Source organism: Theropithecus gelada, chromosome 9 (assembly GCF_003255815.1).
Source record: "Theropithecus gelada isolate Dixy chromosome 9, Tgel_1.0, whole genome shotgun sequence".
Classification (NCBI taxonomy): Eukaryota; Metazoa; Chordata; class Mammalia; order Primates; family Cercopithecidae; genus Theropithecus; species Theropithecus gelada.
In genome coordinates this window covers 6,127,602-6,148,327 of record NC_037677.1, presented here as the reverse complement: position 1 = coordinate 6,148,327, position 20,726 = coordinate 6,127,602, and the positions used below count along the sequence as shown (strand labels likewise).

The 20,726-nt window shown below is 54.6% G+C and overlaps 1 protein-coding gene across 4 annotated transcripts in view; it reads right to left on the bottom strand.

The window, feature by feature from the left end:
- The window catches only part of PFKFB3 (6-phosphofructo-2-kinase/fructose-2,6-biphosphatase 3), an 88,050-nt gene that overhangs the window by 5,913 nt on the left and 61,411 nt on the right, over positions 1–20,726 (bottom strand). For 3 of the 4 annotated variants that reach the window (XM_025395722.1, XM_025395718.1, XM_025395719.1), the window contains exons 2-14: positions 16,136–16,261; positions 14,553–14,649; positions 13,691–13,757; positions 13,102–13,176; positions 12,718–12,774; positions 10,159–10,283; positions 8,971–9,178; positions 8,323–8,469; positions 8,125–8,229; positions 6,884–7,013; positions 5,855–5,917; positions 5,662–5,726; positions 3,412–3,585 (exon numbers count right to left, since the gene is read on the bottom strand). In XM_025395722.1, the coding sequence (XP_025251507.1) occupies positions 3,412–3,585; positions 5,662–5,726; positions 5,855–5,917; positions 6,884–7,013; positions 8,125–8,229; positions 8,323–8,469; positions 8,971–9,178; positions 10,159–10,283; positions 12,718–12,774; positions 13,102–13,176; positions 13,691–13,757; positions 14,553–14,649; positions 16,136–16,261 (1,439 nt within the window). Of the gene's footprint in view, positions 1–1,905; positions 1,933–3,411; positions 3,586–5,661; positions 5,727–5,854; positions 5,918–6,883; positions 7,014–8,124; positions 8,230–8,322; positions 8,470–8,970; positions 9,179–10,158; positions 10,284–12,717; positions 12,775–13,101; positions 13,177–13,690; positions 13,758–14,552; positions 14,650–16,135; positions 16,262–20,726 lie in introns of those variants that run through there. The other variant, XM_025395720.1, reaches the window with a different exon arrangement.

Genomic DNA, 20,726 nt, shown 5'->3' with positions numbered 1-20,726 from the left:
AGGAGGGATTCTAGCAAAGGCACTATAATGTCAGTCTTGGAGATGGACAAGATCAGCTTTAGCGGGTCGGAGGCTATCCCCAAATGGTTCTTCCTAGTACAAAGATTTCTTTCCTGGCAACATCAGGCCACGGGTCTAACACAGGGGTCCCTAACCTCTGGGCTGTGGACCAGTACCCAATCCATAGCCCATTCGGAGGCAGGACACACAGCAGGAGGTGGGCGGTGGGCGGGCCAGCCAGCACTAACACCCGACTCAGAGGAGCATATATGAACCCTACGGTGAACTGTGCACACGAGGGATCTAGGCTCTGCGTTCCTTCTGAGAATGTAATGTCAGATGATCTGAGGCAGAACAGTTTTATCCCCAAACCATCTCCCACCCTGCTGTGGTGGGGAAAATTCTCTTCCATGAAACGGGTCCCTAGTGCCAAAAAGGTTGGGGACTGCTCGGCTACAGGATCAGGACACGCACAGATATAAAACCTTCAGGCTCCAAATGCAAAGGCAGGTTTCCCACAAGGAGAAGCCCAGGTCCTGAAGTGCTGCACACTGGCCTGGCACATCACAGACACTGGCCCTGAGGATGGAGGGCGTGCCCCCAGAAGCTGGAAGTTAAGGGCAGGCCCACCTTAGGTAAGCAAAGCCTGGCCGTGGGAAGCAGCTGCAAGGGAGTGGCTGTGGGGGGACACGAGGGTCCAACAGCTGCCTATGCCTTGCAGGCTGCAGGGCAGGGGCCTCAGGACAGTGGCAGGGAAAGGTGAACCCTGCTGGAAGCACGGGGCAGTCACTCGGCCCCTCACCCATTAAACGGGGCACTGACTGTCCTTCCGATCTCTCAGGGTGGTCTTAAGGAACGTGGGCATGGGGGACACTGGTATACCCTCTGGCCCTTCACCCCTTCGCCACCAAAATTTGAGTGCCATGCCCAACCTCTCCCGTTTCCAAAACCCAGCCATGCTTTTCAGTCTCAGGCTGCACTCCTCATTACACCTCTCCAGTTTCTGCATAAAGTAGCAAAGGTAACTTAAGGAGCAAAGAGGAAATAAAGGGGAGGTGTGTTTTTTGGGGGGCACGAGGGTGACACTTCATGGTGGCTTGTCATTAAAGTTCTGCGGCAGAAAGGCCTCTGCTCCCGGTGGGGGCAGGATCCCAGAGTGGTGGGAACACAGCCCCAGCTATCCAGGGGCTGCCAGAACTAAGACTCAACCTGAAACTCTGCAGAGAGCTCTGGGAGGAGCAGAGGTGACCACATGGGTTAGAGATGGAAGCCGCACCCACCCCTGGGTGCTCCCTTTCTTAATTAGGCTGACTATGACGCTGAGCAGGCTCCACCCCAGGACAAACGGATCCTCAAGAAGGGCTCCACTTGGAACTCTTTCGGGGCATGGGGGGTCCTCATGGGGAGGGAGAGGCTCAGAGCTCAGGCCCCAGCACACTCCCACTATTCACACAGGTTTGTTTTACAGATTAGGCTCTGAGTAAGTTTTCCTTTCAAAACAAGACACTCCTGGGGCAGGAGGGGGCTTTAGGGCTAATGGCACCTGGCGCAGATGCAGCTCGCCACCGAGATCTGATTCGGAGAAGGAAATGTGGACTTATGCTGAGCCCTAAACCACGGCCATTACAAACCACGACCTGCAGCCCTGAGAGGGTCACGGAGAAGCCAGCTGTCGTGCGGCGGTGTTGGAACACACGCAACCGTAGTGGAGCCACCACCACCTCCTGCACCCTTTTCTAAAAACATCCAGGAATCTCTCCTCCCTGCTCCCACGCCCATCTCCTCCTTCCCCATGAAGACCTCGGATCACAAAACTGCTCTCATCCTCAATATTTTAACAGGCAGGAGGCCAACTGAGCAAGCAGGAAGAAAGCGGTGAAGCAGCAGCAATGATCGGAGAGATACTTACAGACAGGCTTGCCCTAGCAAAGGCTGCGGAGGAGAAGCAGAGAGAGAAGTCAGTCAGGAGGTGCGATCTGCAGGGACGAAGCCCTGCAAAACCCCAGGCCAGCCCAGCCAGCAGCTTCAGACGTCCCTAAGAACCTGGCCAGCCTGAAGGACTGTCCTCCCGACACCAGGGGCAGCTCTGAAGCAGATGGGAGGATGCAGCCCCTGCCACTGCGTCCTCCACGATGGAAGTCTGTGTAGCTCAGGATGTCAACCCCCTTCCCCAGCCTGGTCCCCCCAAGCATCAAAGCAGCGGCCTCTGAACTTCCAAATACAACCGCACATTTCCATCAGAACGGACGCCACAGGGACACCATTTCCGTTCTGCTGGCTTTTCATGAAAACCCTCAGATCTGAGACCTGCCAGGGAATATTTATGGGGGCTCTCCCAGTCCTGCCCCCGTCATGTGGAAAGCTAAGGAGACTGAGGGCCTGGGAGGAGAAGAATCTAGGCGATTACATGCTGCACTCATGTTAGTGTTGAACTACCACCAAAGCCAGGCCTCCAGGCTTCCGCTAATCAAAGCCACCTCACCGTGTCTACGTGTCCCCACCACGTGCCCGACACTGGGCCTGATGCAGGGCACGAATCCCCCCATCTGATCTGCATTCTGCACTGCCACTGTTCCCCCATTGCCTGGATGAGAAAACTGAGGCCTGCAGAGGTTAAGTGACCTGTGGAGGCTACGGCATCTCGCAGGTCACATTCCAGACACCACCAGGTCTAAGGAAGTCTCGGAAAAAGCGGGAAGAGGGGGCAGACTGAAGAGGATGCTCAGAGCCGGCAACAACATCCGGCTCATCCACAAACCTGACCAGACGCTGCACTAGGCTGATTTGTGGGGCCAGGCCTGGTGGGTGGAGGTGGGACAGACCCTTGGGTGGTACCTGAATTTGAGCCCAGAAATTTCTACATCTCACATACTTGCAAGGGTTCCTGGCTCTAAAGGAAAAGACCAGTTTTCTGAAAACAAATCAATGTCTAATAACCAAAATCTTCCAGCCTGTAACCTTCAAAACTAATGCACCCAGCCTTGTTTAGGTTTCTCACTACCGCTGGGATAACCGTGTTATTTATGGGAGAAAGTGGCCACTCTCTTTGTTTTAGAAATAACCATTCACGAATGTGAACGGGTCTTGGACATCTCACTCTTCCTTCTGCACTGCCTGCTTCTGCCCTGTAAAGACCCCATCCTCAGAAAGGAGGCGAACGCAGTCACAGTTGTCACCAGCAAGGAGAGTCCCCGGGGCCTCAACTTCGGAGGGTGCTTCTCATGTTCTCCCTCAACACACACGTGTGTGCACATGCCCCCGTGACACACGTGCACAGACACCTACAACACACACATGCACACCCACACACACACCCCCACGCATTCCTGCAAACACACACGCAATCGCAGATCTGCGGCGTCACACCCGGCATGCGTCCCCCAGGCAGGAAGGAAAGGGGAGTGCACTGACTTGTCCGGGCAGCTGCGTGGGCACCTCCGGGGGCAGGCAGCTGGGCAGGGCGGCCGAGGTGGAGGCCACATGCTCCTCAAAGCTGTTGATGCGAGGCTTTTTGGTGGGCTCGGGGCTGGCTAGCGGGGTGACACTATTGCGTCTCATGAGCGGGTTAGGTCCCTTCTTTGCATCCTAAGCAAGACAAAGACAAAAGAGAGAAAGGCGACAGTTACAAAGAAGGGGAGGAAAATTAGCCCCAACAAAGTTTATCTGCTCCTGGATTTTAGGGAGGCAACAAGACTGACCGAGGGGAGTGGCCGGGACCATGGACCAGGGACCGCGGACCAGGGACTGTGGACCAGGGACCACAGACCAGGGACCACAGACCACGGACCAGAGACCACGGACCATGGACCAGAGACCACGGACCAGGGACCACAGACCAGGGACTACGGGCTGCTGAGTGTGTGGCAATTCCCCAGCAGCAAGAATGGGGGTGATTCCCTCCCATGCCCCTTCCTCGGATGGTTCCAAAGGATTCCCCACACAGACAAACACGGTGCTTGCAAAGCAAGGAGGGAAAGAATGATAATCACAGCAGAGCATGAGGTCGGAGAAAAGAGCTTGGCTTCCAGCCTCTCTGAGAGCTGAGGACGGGCATCTAGGAGGGACAGGCTGGGCCTGAGGCTCCCAGGATGGGGAGGGGAAGGCACCTGTGCTGACTGCCTTCCGCCGACCTGAGGCCATCTGTACTCCACAAAGGGCACCCTGGCTCGGGATGGGGCACGGAGGCTACAAAACCAGCCTGGAGACCAAAGGGGCAGAAACCTCGCAGCAGGAAGCAGGTTCTGCCGGCCAGGACCAGACCCGGCCCTCCCACGGGAGGGACAGCGTGATGGGGTGCGGGCCTCCAGCCTCAGAACCAGGGTCTGTCTCCGTCATGGCCCTGCCCCATTCCCTGCAGGGAAGAGCTCCAGGACCGGCTCAGGCCCAATCCCATAGCTGGGGCAGTGGTTCCCTGACCGGGGCTGTTGTCATATGGCTAAAGGCAGGACAGCATCCAGTGACCCACATTCCGAAGGGGAGGGGGTGATAGGGACCAAGGCGGCCAAGGGACCCCGTCCTCTCTCAGGTCAGCCCACCAGCCAGGCAACTGCCAACGACTGGGCAGACACCTCATCCCTTCATGCCAAAATCTGACGGCCAAGCTTCTTGGGACAAGGACAGTCACCTGTTTTGGGAATGCCATGATGGAAAGTCACGCTCGGTCTAAGAGAAAGGTCTGACTAGTACTAGCAAAGTGTTGTACTTTTGGCAGCCTGTACACCGTGAATTCAAACTCACTTTCACAACGCACATCCACCTGGGCAGAGGTCCACTCTACTCAGTCAGAGGCAGCCTGGCCCACCTTCAAATGTCAGGCCTCCCCACAAGGTAGAGAGCAGCCGCACGGCCAGGCCTCGAGGTCTCCCGAAACACCTGCCCACCCGCCATCCCCCAGGCCTCCGCTCTCCACGCCACTCCTCTTTTAACACCGTGTTCTTGGCGGTTCTGAGCCTAATGACATGCGCGTGGCGGCGCTGACCTGCTGCTCCTGTTTGAAACAGTAACTCTGGAGACTGAAAGCACGGGTTTTAGCTGCCAGAAAGGAAAGGCACCAAGAACTGTGCTATGCTGATGTTAAAAGAGAACAGAGGCTGGGCACAAAGGCTCACACCTTTATCCCAGCACTTTGGGAGACTGAGGCAAGAGGATCACTTGAGCCCAAGAGTTCAAGACCAGCCTGGGCAACAAAGCGAGACCCCCATCTCTAAAAAACCGAATAAATTAAAATTAGCTGGGCATGGTGGTGCGCACCTGTAGTCTCAGCTACGCGGGAGGCTGAGGTGGGAGGATCGCTTGAACCCAGGAGGTTGAGGCTGCAGTGAGCCGTGATTGCGCCACCGCACTCCAGCCTGGGGAACAGACTGAGACCCTGTCTCAAAAAAAAAAAAGAAAAGAGAGAGAACGTATCTTCCTCACTAATATTCACATCTTGAGCTCAGCAGAAATGGGAAGAAGAGAACACAGGAAGGAAGAAAAAAAAAGAAAAGGCTACAGAACAGATGGGCAGAAACACAGAGGTGCTGAGGAAGGCAACCAGCAGACCCACGGCCACATACAGGCCAGCACCTGCAGGCAAGCGGCCCTGGGGCCTCCTGAGCACCCATCACCCACCAGGGCTATCGTGTGATGATGGCCAGGATGAGGCTTGGGGCCTCCACTCACCTCTGACCTCTCCCGGTGCGTGCTGACGGACTCCACATTCAGATAGATGGATTCCACACGGCAGCCTGGAGGGCGTGGGATGGGGGCAGAGGAAGCTGCTGTTAAAGGGACAGCCCCGCTTACAGCCCACGGCCACAAGAAGCTGCTGTGGCCACCTTCAGGGGGATAGGGCTTGGCAGGGGTTGCTACTCACCATAAGCGACAGGCGTCAGTTTCAGGACAGTGTGAAGAGGGCATTTCAGGTAGGGCATCTCCTCTGAAATGGAAATTGTACACCCACAATTAGAAATGAGACACAGCCAGGCGTGGTGGCTCAGGCCTATAATCCCAGCACTTTGGGAGGCCAAAGCAGGTGCATCACCTGAGGACAGGAGTTCGAGACCAGCCTGACCAACATGGCAAAACCCCATCTCTACTAAAAATACAAAATTAGCCAGGGTGTGGTGGCATGTGCCTGTAATCCCAGCTACTCAGGAGGCTGAGGCAGGAAAATCGCTTGAACCCGGGAGGTGGAGGTTGCAGTGAGCTCATGCACTGCACTGCAGCCTGCGCACACAAGAAACTTTGTCTCAAAAAAAGAAATGAGACATGAGGGTGGGGGAGGCATAGAAAGACCTCTATGGTCCCCCCACAAGGACCCTCGGAAGCACTGTCGGGCCGGGGCATCTGTCCCCAGCCACAAGCTGCCCCGGGCAGCAGATGGCCCCAGAAGAAGACTAGCCCAAAGAGCACCATCAAACCAAACCAAAACACTCGCCCTCACAATGACTTAAGAGTTGGGAAAAAAAGTCACTCCCAAACAATGTAGGTCTGTCTAGGGATTCAGCTGCAATGGATTGGACATGCTAAGACTTAACATTTCAATCTGATTGTCAGAGTTTTCCGGGCTGTTTGTTCCTTAGAGGGTACTGAAGAGAAGAGCAGCCCCTACCCCAAGACAAGACCCTGGGATGTGTGGAGCCGGGGGTGGGTCTCGGGGAGCTGTTTATGAAGCAATGAAGTCCCAGGCATCAACCTGGGCTCCACAGCATTTCCCGAGGGCTTCAAGGAAGCACTGGACAGAGAGGACCTGAAGCAGCCAGGAGCTGACACCTGTGCCCTTCTCCTAACACCCCATGGCACAGCAGCCAACACAGGACAGGCCACGGCAGGTCTGCGGCTGACCCCTCGAGTGCCAGTCCCCTCCTCCCTCCATCCCGGGACCGCGGCCTGCCCGAGGTACCTGCGCTCTTATCCAGGAAGTAGGCCAGCAGGCAGCGCAGGACGGCCTGGTGGCAGATGACCAGCACGTTCTCCTGCCGCTCCAGCTCCATGATCACCGGCTCCAGGCGCTGGACCAGGTCCTGGTAGGACTGAGCACAGAGGGCCGGGCCCACGTGAGCTCAGGGCACTAGGGAGGGGCTCTGCTGCTGGCCATGGCCTGCATCAGACCGGCCAGAGAGCCATGTAAAATCAATCACCCATCATCAGCAGTGGTTGAGAAGCGGCAGGGTTTAACGTGGACTACTGCTCAGCCATCAACAGAGTGAAGCCCTCCCCCGCTCCCACACGGGGGAACCTGGAAAACCCAATGCTGTGTGAAAGAACCGGGCCCAAAGGCATGCGTGGCATCTGATTCCATTTACATGGAATGCCCAGAATAGGCAGATCCAGATGCAGGAAGCAGACGGGCCGGTGCCGGGGCTGGGTGGGGCAGGCGGGAGCGGCTGCTAACAGATCTGGGTTTCTTTGTGCAGCAAGGGAAAGGCCTGGAGTATGTGGTGATGGCTGCACGGCACTGTGAGTACGCTAAAATGCACTAGATCATAACTTTAACCTGATGAAAATGGTCCATTTTATGTGATGTGTATTTTCTATCAATTTAAAAATGTAAAAAGCAGCATAAGGGCTGTGACTTTAGAAAAAGACCAGAAAAGGCTCTCTGCTGTGCTAACCAGGGCCCCGGTGTGTAAGGCCCGGTCTGAGGCCAGAGGACAGTAGGGCAAGAGGCGTGAGGCACGACACTGCTCAGCAGGGCACGAGCAGGGAGGACACACCCGGGCAAGGAGGACACACCCGGCCTAGGAGGATCCCATCTGTAGAGGAGCCAGCAACATCCTCAGCCACAGCCACCCAGGCACCGTGCTTGGGGAGGCACAGATGCTGCCCAGGGGATGTAGAGCCACCCCTCCTGCCAGCCTGCCCACCACCCTGCCCAGTAGACCATCACACACCACCTTCCTCCTCTCCCACACGGTTCTAGGTCCCTAGGGAAAAATATCTCATTTCTGCTTATGGGAAAATGCACTTCTCCCCAGGCTGTTAGAAGGTTCAGTTTGGGGGGACTCAATTCCGAGGTGGAGGGTGTAGGAGCCCCCAGAACCCACACGGAAGCGAACTCCCTGGAGGGGTGGCCCAGCCCTGCACAGCAGTGGCCGTGTGCGCTGGGGTCCCTCAGCCCGCCCCGGCCTGCGCTGCGCTCACCTCCCCGGTGGGGTAGCGGTAGTAGTACTTGTCCTGCTCCCGCAGCGCGTACTCCTCAGGGTAGGTGTCCCTGATCTCCTCGTAGGTCAGCTCCTCACAGACGCCCTGTGGGGACACAGTGGTCACTCAGGGGAACAAACCACAGGGGTGTCTAGGGCCTCTTGGGAAGCCGTCCCATGCCCGCCTCCCGGGACTCACCGCGTCGATCTCATTGAGCGCCTTCCACTGCTCATACGGCAGCCGCAGCGCCTCGGCCGTCTGGATGGTGCTCTTGAGCTGGCTGGTCCACACGCGCAGGTCCTTCAGGTTTTGCTCCTCCACGAACTTGCTCAGGGCGCTGGCAAACTGAGAGGTGGTGGAGAGGAGCCACTCATTCCAGATGCCTGCAGCTCCTCCAAGAGCCAGGGGCTGGAGCAGGCAGCCCACGTGGGGCTGTGCGCTACCTGCTTACACCGTGGGGGCCCCAGGCCACTCGGACAGCCACAGTAGCACACACCCTCCCCAGAGACCAGCCTCAGCTCTTCCTGCGCCTCCCCTTCCTAGTGCACAATTGCTCACACATCACACACATGTGCAGAGATACACACACCACACACAAATACACACACACATACATACAAAGTAACACAAAGACACACACACACACAAAGCCACATGGATAGGCATAGACACACACACACACAGAGATGCACACAGATATGCATAGCGACACACAGGCACACACAGATAACACACACAGCAGGCATACCAAGTAGCAGCAGCAGCAGCGCACACCTCCCCGCCCACCCTGCAGACCCTGCAACCGCCCTGCAGCCAGAACGGCCCAGGCCGCAGCACACCCCGCACCTTCTTGCCCCGGCTGGACAGGCCCGAGTCGCCCCCGATGCGGCCCTGGAGGTTGTGCTCGTTCTCGCCGTGCCGGCACAGGTAGATGGTGCGCGGCTGCACGTGGATGTTCATCAGGTAGTACACGATGCGGCTCTGGATGTGGTCCTGCACCCGGTTCACCAGGAACCTCCGGCCCACGTCAATCACCTTGATCAGCGACAAGTCCCTGCAGAGAGACCCCACCAAGGACCACAGCTCAGGCCACTGCCCACAGCAGGACGCACTGGCCTGGCCCGGCCGGTCTCCAGAAGATGCGTTCCCCAGGGAACAGCAAGGCAGGACTGTAGGCCCCTCCAGAGCACAGACCGAATCCTTCTAAGGGGCAGAGCATGTGCGTGCGGCAACTCTCTCCCACAGCTGGCGTCTGGCTGTGAGACTGGCTTGCCTCCCAGAAAAGGGGGAGAAAAAATAAAGAAAATGGAGATAAAAAGAAAGGGGCCTATGCGTGGCTCATGCCTATAATCCCAGAACTTTGGGAGGCTGAGGCAAGAGGATTGCTTGAGTCTAGGAGTTCAAGACCAGCCTGGGCAACATAGCAAGACCTCATCTCTACTAAAGAAAAAAAAAATTAGCTGGGCATGGACACCCACACCTGTAGTCCCAGCTACTCAAGAGGCTGAGGCAGTAGGATTACTTGAGCCCAGAAGTTTGAACCTGCAGTGAGCTATGATCATGCCACCACACTCCAGCCTGAGAGACCCTGTCTCTAAGCAAGTAAGCAAGTAATAAGTAAGTAAGTAAGTAAATAAGTAAATAAATAAATGGAAAGAAAGTAAAGGAAAGAAAAAAGAAAGGAACTATCAGAGGGACAGTAGCAAGATCAGCCTTAACTCTATGTTGACTTCCTGTACTTCTACAGTGTTCAAAATATTCCCACTGAATATGGTTTGTCATCAAGGATTGTTTTTAAAAGATATTTTCAAAGAGAATTGATAAAGGTATCCAGCAGCTGTGTGTGAATCACCTGAGGCCAGGAGTTCAAGACCAGCCAGGGCACCATAGCGAGACCTCATCTCTACAAAAAAAACTGTCTTAAAAAAAAATTTTGTTTTTAAGGTATCCAGGAGCAAATGCTTTGTGGGAACATCAAGAATGCAATAAGAACTCTCATGTGGGTCTGCGGAGACGGCCAGCCATGGGAATCACCTGTCGCATTTGTCGGGGTCCAGGGGCTGGTAGCTGGCTTCATAGCAACTGATCCTCTTCATGAAGTCGTCCATGGCTTCTGCGGAGTTGCAGTCTTTGTAATCCGGGCTGGAGATTTTAACTTCCTGCAACACCACAAAGGGGCGGCTGATGAATCACGCGGGAAGGCTTTCTGCCGAGATTAAGCAGGATTTGGGGCTTTCAAAAGGGGAGCGCACAGAAGCCTCAGTACAAAGATGAGCCAGCCCAGCATGTAAGAGAAAGGGGAAAAAGATCCTGGGGGCTGAGTCACAGCCTGATGTTACATGGGGAGGATTCCCTGGGGAGATGGAGAACTGCAGCCGGAAGGACAGAGACAGGAAACCCACGGGGATTCCATAAAGAACACCTCTGAATGCTCCAGCAAGTCAGGATCTGTCCTGTGCCGGAGTCACCGCCAGACAGCCTGGCGCTGAACTCAACCGAGCTCCACGTGGGCACCCGCAATGCTCCCCGCGCCAGGAGGAGGCTGCTGGTTCTAAGGTGCGCTCAGGAGTTCCCAGAGATGCCTCTGGCCTTGTGTGGCTTCTCCTCCACCCCCCCACCACCCGAGGCAGCCCCAGTGTGACCAGTCTGTGGTTAACTGCTTCTCCAACTAGGGCTGTGCCTGCTCCTTTGCAGGGCTCGCTCTCCCAGGCAACAACACAGGTCTACCAACACCCACGGTGGCACAGGCCCCAGAAACCAGGTGGATTTTAGGGAAACAGCATTTCTGAATGCCTGGGCTCTTTTTCTCATCAACCACTGCTGTCACTGAGAGGCAGCCACTCTTCAAAGACTCGAGTCAGTGGGCAGTTGTGTCTCTGTCCTGGCACAGAGTTTCAGCTAGGGAAGATGAGAAAGTCCTGGGGATAGTGTGTGGCGGTTGCCCAACAATGCGAATATAATTTGCTGCTGAACTGCGCATTTAAAAAACGGCTAAGATGGCGGGGTTTGGTGGCTCATGCCTGTAATCCCAGCACTTTGGGAGGCCAAGGCGGGCAGATCACTTGAGGTCAGGAGTTTGAGACCAGCCTGGCCAACATGGTGAAACCTCTGTCTCCTCTAAAAATACAAAAAAATTAGCCGGGCATGGTGGCACACGTCTGTTATCCCAGCTACTCAGGAGGCTGAGGCAGGAGAAATGCTTGAACCCAGGAGGCAGAGGTTACAGTGAGCCAAGATCGCACCACTGCATTCCATCCTGGGCAACAGGAGACTCCATCTCAATAAATAAATAAATAAATAAATAAATAGAATGGTTAAGATGGTAAACTTTACATTATGTATATTTTACCACAATTAAAAAAAAAATCTAAGTTCACAAATGCCTGGATCTACAAAGCTGCTTTGAGATTTCATCAGAAAGAGATTTCTGAACACGGCGGGTTGGGGCAAATGATTATCTGTTAGTGGACAACCAGACAAATGCTAAACTCCTTGCTAAGCACATCGGTGACCGCTCACTGGGAAAAATGACTTCACAGCTGCACCCTGCGGTCAACCGAGGGGAACGAGGAGTGCCGAGCCCAAGAAAGGTGGCAAACCCTCTGTTTAGGTGATTTCCTCGTACTCTGAGCCTCCTCCTTTGCACCCACTGGACAAATCTAAACTGACTTTTCACAATTCAAATAGCCCTTCCTGAAACAGGAATTCATTTCCTAAAGATATCTAGAAATACGTCCACCACCGGGGCTAACACATCTAGAAGTACGTCCACCACCGGGGCTAACACATCTAGAAGTACGTCCACCACCGGGGCTAACACATGCTTAGCATCCCCTCTAAAGATGCAAAGATGCCAACACCACAGCGTCCCAGTGCACGTTTTCAGAACTGCTTTTCTTTATAGAATTGTCATATTCTAATATGTTTAAGCTGAAAATTGTCTCCAACACAGGGTGGCGGCCTGTAGTAAGTCTCCATAGTAACAATTCCTGTTTATATATATTGCTATCAAGTGGCAACACTGGAGAAATTCATCAAGTTATGATGCCAAGTGCCCTCAGTTTATCTGGGCAAGCTCCCGTGCACAGCACAGACAGGAGGGTTCGTGGCAGGTTCACGAGATGCATCGGCAGGAAGACAGTCTTACCTCCCAAACTTAGGGGGCTGCTGAGCCCTACGGACTCTTGCCACTGCCCAAGCATTCTTACCTCCCGGAGCCGTCAAAGCAAGCGACCCGCTGCTGCCTCCTGTCCCACTGGGGGCAATGAGATGCCCTCTGCCCCGGCAGCCCAATCACCACTAGCTGTCAGTCACCTGCCACCAACAGAAACTACTCCTGTCTCCCTGAATTATTTCCTACTTCCCATCCAAGCCTGCCCACTGCCCTAGATGGAGCTAGTCCCTCACAGGACACGTCTCTGGGTTAAAAACGGCTCTGTAGGTCTGACCTCCCAATCAACAGCCAACTGGGGGCTGCTCGTCCTAAGCGCTCAGCTGCGCTTCCGAGCCAGACCCAGTCCCCCACTTCCTCAGACTGTAAACGTCCTTGTGGTCTACACTGCTGCAGGAGCCTGGGGTTCCCGGCTGTCTTACCATGATATTGGAGGCCACAACTGTAGGGTCGTCACACACGGACTCGATGAAAAATGCCTGGCGGAAGTGAGGTGGGGATATTAGAAAACAAACACCATGAAGGACCAACCTTGCCATCACTGCGATGTCATCGTCCGGACAAGGTGGAAGCACGCCACCCACCAACTCCCACAGACAGGAAAGCCCACCTCCTCACTGCCACCTCCCGCCACCACCCCTCTGGAACACCCCACGGCCCCCAAGAGCCCTACCACACAAAGGCCCTAATTTAAGGCCGCAAAACGTGGGCAGCAGGAGAGGAGGGACTGAGCAGACTCAGGCTGCTTCCTGAGGCCTTTTCCTGTCTCCCGAGCCCTCTAGCACAACACAAGACGCTCAGCTCACCTTAAAGTCATTTTCTTTGGCAAAATGAAGGATCATGTGTCTCCTCTCTCTGGTAGTATTGGTGGCATCGAAAACCTGATGTGGAGAGCAAAGGGCCAAGAAGAAGACTCTAAGTTTGAGTTTAACAACGTTTACCAAAACAGCAAGGATGCCAGGCCCATCATCTCCAGCAATAAGCCCCAAAAGCGCTTCAGGGGAGCTGGTGCCTGCCCACAGTCCTCCCCAGGGCGCACCCACGGGGCAGGCCTCCCCCAACTACCAACAGCACTCAGGGGTGGTAGCATGGGGGGAATACCCCAAAAGCAAACAAGCAAAACAGTAATGTGCAATGGGACAGTGTACAAGGAAGGGCCAGTGGTCCTGTGGGCCACCCAGGTCCTGCCCGCCCTGGAGGTGGGGGACTGGCCGCAGAGGGTGTGGGTCCCTGAGTCCATCCCACATCCGCTTTCCTGAGCCACTAGGCTGCCCTGGTCCCCTGCTTTCCTCCACCCTCAGGGCCAGAGGCATGGGTCTCGGTACACGCCAGGCCAGTGAGGACACCCTCCTGGGTGGGACTGGACACTGAGCCAGCTACATTCCCTGGACTTACCGCAATTTGTCCCCCTTCTTTCGCCAGGTAGCTTTTGACATCTCTCAAGGCAGCTAAGGCACACTGCCTGGAATGCACAAGAGATGCCAAATGTCAGCGCTAGTGCATCCGCTGGGGCAGCCCAAGAAACCCCCGACGCACCCCGACAGGCAGAGTAACTGGTGGTTCCATTCTACACTGCTCAGCACTGGGCAGGCTGGCCAGCACCCCTCAGGCCCAGAGGCTACCAACCTGGGGCCCTGCACAGGTGGCTTCAGGCACCCTCGGGAGGTGGTGCTGGCGCCAGGCTGCACACGGGAACCACTCCTGGGGAGCTGCTAAGAAATGGCTGCCCAGAGCCACCCACAGAGTTGCGCTAACTGGTCTGGGGTGGGGCCTGGCATCAGGGGTTTTAGCATCCCCCAGGAGACTCCAGCCCATGCAGCCGGGGCCAAACACCCTTGCACTGGGGTTTCACAATCAACTCGCACTTAACAAGAAATCCTTTCCAAACATAAACAGACACTCTCGGCAAACAGGACTTGTTAATTCTCAGTGAGGGTGCTTCTGCGGCTGTCCCAGTGAGGGTCAGCTCAGTGAGACCCTCAGGGAACAGATGAGAGCAACCTCAGAGGGGCAGGGGAGCTTGCTCCCACACTGCACAGCCCTGAGGGCCACCAACAGGAGCCACCCTGCAGGCCGGCTTTCTCTGCCTCCTACAGAGCCTGGCTCGGAACAAAGCAAGCCGAAGCCGGCAGCCCAGCCTTACTCTCCCGGCCCAGCCTCACTCCCGCGGCCCAGCCTCACTTCCCCGGCCCAGCCTCACTCCCCCGGCCCAGCCTCACTCCCCCGGCCCAGACTTACTCCCACAGCCCAGACTTACTTCCGGACTTTCATGGCTTCCTCATTGTCGGGGCGGAAGAAGTTGTAGGAGCTGTACTGCTTCACAGCCTCCCGGCGATATTCCCCGACGTTGAAAACTGTGGACGGGAAAGAGGAGAACAGCCTGGATGATTGAGCAGGAGGAAGGGGCCAACTCACACTGGGATCGTGGGATCGACCAAAGGCAGAGCCACCCAGCCAACCACGCTGACTGAATGAGATGATACAACATGGAAGCAATGCCGGCACCCAGTCCTGCGCTACCCTCAACTCCTGAGGACAGCAGGCCACAGGCAGCCCGGCTTCCCCAGTCCAGCTGCAATGCTCCTGCCACATGCTCTGCAGCGCTGTCCCCTCCAGCCAAGTCTACAATCCCAGTCTCATCCCAGTCTCACGATATCCTAAACCAGAGACTGACACTGTGAAGATGGGTTGGGGGAGGCCCCAAGTCTAACAAAAATAGGGACAACACATTTCCACCAATGGTATCAGAAAGTGAGTGGGGTCTCACACCCACTGCCAGATCTAGGTCAGCCCTTCTGCTGGTGCAGCCGCCAGGGCCAAGGCCGGGGGAATGTGTTCCATGGTTCCTGGGCACTGAGCTGGGCACAGTGGGGATGGTAAACACAAAAACCATGCCCTCAAAAGAGGGGCGGGTGGGAGATGAGCAAGGGTTAAAAAATAACCAGTTGGGTACAATGTTCACTATCTGGGTAACAGTTCACTAGAAGCCCAATCCCCATCAATATGCAATATACTCAAGTAACAAAGAGGCACATGTACCCCTAATCTAAAATAAAATTTAAAAAACAACAACAGTGCCTATCCACCTATCCACAAGATGTGCACCATCTAGTTGGGAAGACCAAGCAGAGATTCTTAAATGCATCATCTACAACAGCGGTCCCCATCCTTTTTGGCACCAGGGACCCCTTTCGTGGAAGACAGTTTTTCCATGGACAGGGAGGGGCTGTGGGTGTATGGCTTTGGGATGAAACTGTTCCACCTCAGATCATCAGGCATTAGATTATCATAAGTGGCACACAACCTAGATCCCTCACATGCCCAGTTCACAATAGGGTTCACTCCTATGAGAATCTAATGCCACCGCTGATCACACAGGAGGAGGAGCTCAGGTGGCAATGCTTACTCACTGCCACTCACTTCCTGGAGCCCGGTTCCTAACAGGCCACTCACATAGCAGTCCACAGCCCGGGGGTTGAAGTCCCTTCATCTATGGTATGCAGTGCTTAGGGCCATCAGCAGAGGAATGTTAGCTAGGACTGAGTGCCACAGGAATGTAAAGGACTGAGGTGGCCGGAGATGGTTTTGAAGGAGGTGAAATTTGAGTCAGGGCAGGATTTAGGGGAGTGGGAAAGAGAATGGCCAATGAGGAAAAAACCCCAACAGAAGAAGGGTGTACACACAGTGTGGAGGAGGACCCAGCTGCACGGGAGGCAGGATCAGACTCCCTGACCAGGGGACAGATGTGCCCAGGGGTGGTCCTGCCTGTGAAACTAGTAACTGAGCTGGAAGGTCAAGTTTTTGCATTTGCAGGGGACTGGCCTCAAGACCCAGCCTCACCTTTTGTGGGGACGCCAATCCAGTTGAGGTAGCGAGTCAGCTTCTTGGAGATGTAGGTCTTGCCCCTGGCGGGGAGGCCCACCATGACGATGACGGTGGGGGAGTTGGTCAGCTTTGGCCCACAGGCTGGAAAAACAAGCAAGAGGGTGTGTCATGGACCAAGTGACCGGAGAAGAGGAGCAGAGGCCACGCCCAACAATAACCCTGAAGAATTTCACCAAAAATGTTTTTGAGACAGGGTCTCACTCTGTTGCCCAGGCTGGAGTGCAATGGCCACCAGAGGTTACTTCCGCCTCGAACCTCTGGACTTAAACAATCCTCTGGTCTTAGCTTCCCCAATAGCTGGGACTACAAGTGTGCACACCACCATCCCTGGCTAATTTTTTTTATCTTTGTAAAGATGGGATCTCGCTGTGTTGCCCAGGCTGGTCTCGAACTCCTGGTCTCAAACAATCCTCCCAGAGTGCTGGGATTACAGGCATAGCCACCACACCCAGCATTCATTGAAATTTTCATTTCATCTCCCCATCCTGCAGTCCCTGGCATTGTACCAGAGAGGGACCAGGCAACCCTAGTGGCCACAGCCCCCCAGCCACTCCCTGTCCCTCAATCCTGCCTTTAGGTTCTACTTGGCAAAGACAGTCCCAACACCAAATTCCCGAGCTGATACACACAAACCCAGCAGGGAACCAGTGACTGACACCACAGTGGAAGTGGAAATGCCCCTGCGGGTGGGAGGAAAGGACTGCTCTCGCCAGGGAGGGTGGGGCTCATAGTCGAGAGGGTGGATTCCAACACAACAAGGGGACAGAGCAGGGGTCTGGGGCCCCGGGGTCAAGAGACAGAGAGGCCCACCATCAATACCCGAACCTCCACATAGGAGGTATGGGCAGCATTTCTAAAAAACAAAAATCTTTAAAAACGTAATTTCTAAAAGTAGGAGTTTACAGCCAGGCACGGTGGCTCATGCCCATAATCCCAGTACTGTGGGAAGCTGAGGCAAGAGGATCACTTGAGACCATGAGTTTGAGACCAGCCTGAGCAACATAGCAAGACCCTGTCTCTACAAAAAAATTAATTTAAAAAAAAAAATTAGAAGAAAATGAAAAGAGTTTATCAAATGAAAGTAGGTCAGGGAGGCAGAATGCTAAAATTACCCCAGTGGACAGGTAAATCCTCCACGCCTGAGCCTCTCGCCCTGTCTGACCCCCTCTTCTGGTGCCAGGCTCGGATGAACGCTGGGGTACCGCCAAGGGAAGGGACGGTATGAAGCCTCAGGAGGGGCCGCAGCTGTCTCCAGGAAACCTGGATATGCTCTTGCCCGCCAGCGCCCTCCTGGCTTCCATGGCTACACAACGGTCTCGGCATCTCAGTAAGACAACACAGCAGGGAGCGGGGTTTTGCTGGGTTTCTCAGAAAGCAGCCAGAAGCCCCTGCTCTGGAAGCCAAGGACCGAGTATCTTCCCGGCTATCGCCTGGCCCCGAGAGTCTCAGGCAACTCCCGCATCCTGCCGACATGCAAGCTCCAGGGCCAGATGATACCCGCCAGCTCCCGCCTGGGCGGCACTGCCCAGCGCCCACTGCCACGTGGTCAGCCTGGCTGTCCTCACCACCCCCAGACACAGCCCACATGGCCTGCAGGAAAACCTCTGAAAGCTGCACACAGAACCAGGCAGACGTCAGACTGGACAGAGGCCCTGACGTCCGAAGTGAGCAGGCTTAGGCTGTGGAAGCCGCCCGCCCTCAGATGGGCAGTGGCTCAGGGAAGAAGCCCCTCTGTCAGCCGGATCCCCCCACAGGGCTCCAGACTGGAGTCAAGGTCCAGGATCTGCTCCTAGGCCTGGAGGCGGGGACGGGGAGGCAGGCATGAAATGTCGGGTCTTGGTCCCCTCCACGCTATTTGGAGACCATTAGTGGCCTTCTCAGCAGGCAGAGTGAGGAGACAGACAGGCTATCTGCGGATGTGGAGACGCTCAGGAGATGCTAAGAGCCCTGGGCTGGCATGCCCTTGGTGTCCAGTGACCTAGAACAAACAGTTCCTTGAAAACAGACGCTTTTCATTGCCCAGGGTGAGCCGGGCATCCTGAGCACGTAAGTGGAACAAACAAGCACAAAGCACCCAGGGGCTTTCTTGTGTCCCCAGGAGCACACAGAGAGATGGTGGCCTCCCTGAAAGCCAGTGAGGCACACCCCAGAGTGCCCAGGGTCATTCTGGCAGCTGTAGCTGCCACATCAGAAAAGTGGCAGCAACTCCTTGGACACAATACCCATCCACTGACTCCTCCCCCAGGCCAAGGGGCCCTCCTGGTCCTACCCGGTGTCCCCACCGCACCGCTGCTCCTAAGGACACCCAGATATGCAGAGACCGATGCACACACATACTTTCAGCTGTGCACATGTGCAGAATATCTCTGTCAGAACCACGCCAAGGAAGCAGAGGCTGATTGATTTATCCAATAGAGGATTATGTCTACACATTAACCATAGAAACAAATATCCTCTGGCAGTAGACATTTAGGGAGGGAAAAACAACAACAATAAAGAAAGCAGAGTAAACACCATAGGGCAGAAGTTCAGACTGGATTTCAAACCCAAATAAACCGCCCGTCCCTTCTTGGCAAAGCAGAGCCATTGTGCCTATGCGCTGGTTTCTCGTACAGTGAGATTCAGAGAGAGGGCGCCAGAGGTGTTTGCAGCTGTCCCTCCCTTCGGACACCCACCACTGTCTTGGACAGATGAGGTAATCACAAATCCTCACTAAATCTTTGAGTCTTACTTTCCAACCCCAGCCCCTTTGAAAACCTCATAGCACACCTCATGTTTCCAATTCTGTGACCCTCAGTTTCTTCTTCTCTTCTCAATGGGCCTTTTTAGCACCAAAAAGGAGACACCCCCACCTGCCTCATCACCCTCCCTGGCAAGACACAGTGATTAGAAAAGATAGGTATTGGCTGGGCATGGTCTCCCACCACTTTGGGCAGCAGAGGAGAGCAGACCACCTGAGGTCAGGAGTTCGAAACCAGCCTGGCCAACATGGCAAAACTCCGTCTCTACTGAAAATACAAAAATTAGCCAGGCTCAGTTGCAGGCACCTGTAATCCCATCTGCTGAGGCAGAAGAATCACTTGCATTCGGGAGGCAGAGGTTGCAGTGAGCTGAGATTGTACCACTGCACTCCAGCCTGGGCAACAGAGCAAAACTCTGTCTCAAAAAAAACAACAAAAAAATTAGAGTTTAACACAAGATTTTCCAAAGAGTAACTGTGTGTCTCATTTCATTTTATGTAAATGTTTAATATTTTAACTTCTTTTTCACACACACAAAGTTTTGAAAGTTGTGAAACTTAAATGTATTTAGATGTGGACTTTATATGCCAATTGAAACATGCCTGGGGGAACACAGATGTCACTGCGTTACAGGGGAAGGAAGCAACTGTGTAAAGACCCTGGGTAACAGACTAAACACCCGAATTGAGTCTGGGGGACTCATGCACAAAGTATTGTCGTGGTTATGACCATGGCCACTTGGGCAAATCCTCCCAGAAAGTTATCAAGTCCCAAGCACAGAGCTTCGATTCTGCAAGGTTGTTACGTTCACGACACGCTCGCTCGCTGGGCACATGTACCAGGTGCATGCACTGTGTACCCGTGAGACAGAGGCTACTTGGGGAAGACAGGGTCAGCGTGGCTGAGTAGTGCCTTTGGGCCAATGTCTACAAGCCCGCAGTACCATTAGTGTACAACGCAGATTGCCTACTGGGGCCCGTTCCCTGCAGTTAAACGTACACAGGAAGTCAAAAGAAAACTGAAGGCTGGCTGTCCAGCTGTGGGATACAGTGACACAAGGAGCCAATTATGGAAGGCAGCAGCCAGATGGATGGTGAATCCCTCACCTGGACAGTGAGAGGCTGGCACCCCTGGGTTCCTATTCCTGCTCTCCCAGCTAGATTAAGTTACTAACCTCTCCAACGGTGTGCAGTGCGCAGACAGACAGGCAGCGGCCCACACGGCCTGTATCCCCCACTGACTCAAACCCTAACACAGAATGCATCCCCAGAAAATAAACTGTAGGGGTTACCCAGGGATGAGGCAGGATTTCTCTAGGACATCACCCACCCCGCTTCCTTAAGGTAGAACACCATCAGCCGGTGTAACTCCCTACCGAGATGAAAGTCTATCTGTATTTGAGTACCACATCCACCTTTCTTCAGACTCAATTTCCTGCGGTGTCTATCTAAATCCTGAGCAAAGACAAGCTAGCAGTTTGTCTCATTTCACTGTATTTAAGAGGAAAAAAAAAAAAAAAAGGCCAGGTACAGTGGCTCACGCCTGTAATCTCAGCACTTTGGGAGGCCAAGGGGGCATCGCTTGAGGCCAGGAATTCGAGACCAGCTTGGGCAACATAGCGAGACCCCATTTGTACAAAAATATTTTTAAAACTTAGCTGGGCGCAGTAGCACATGCCCACACTCCCAGCGACTCAGGAGGCTGAGGCAGAAGGATTGCTTGAGCCCAGAAGTTCGAGGCTACAATGAGACATGATTGCACCATTGCACTCCAGCCTGGGTGACAGAGTGAGACCCTGTCTCAAA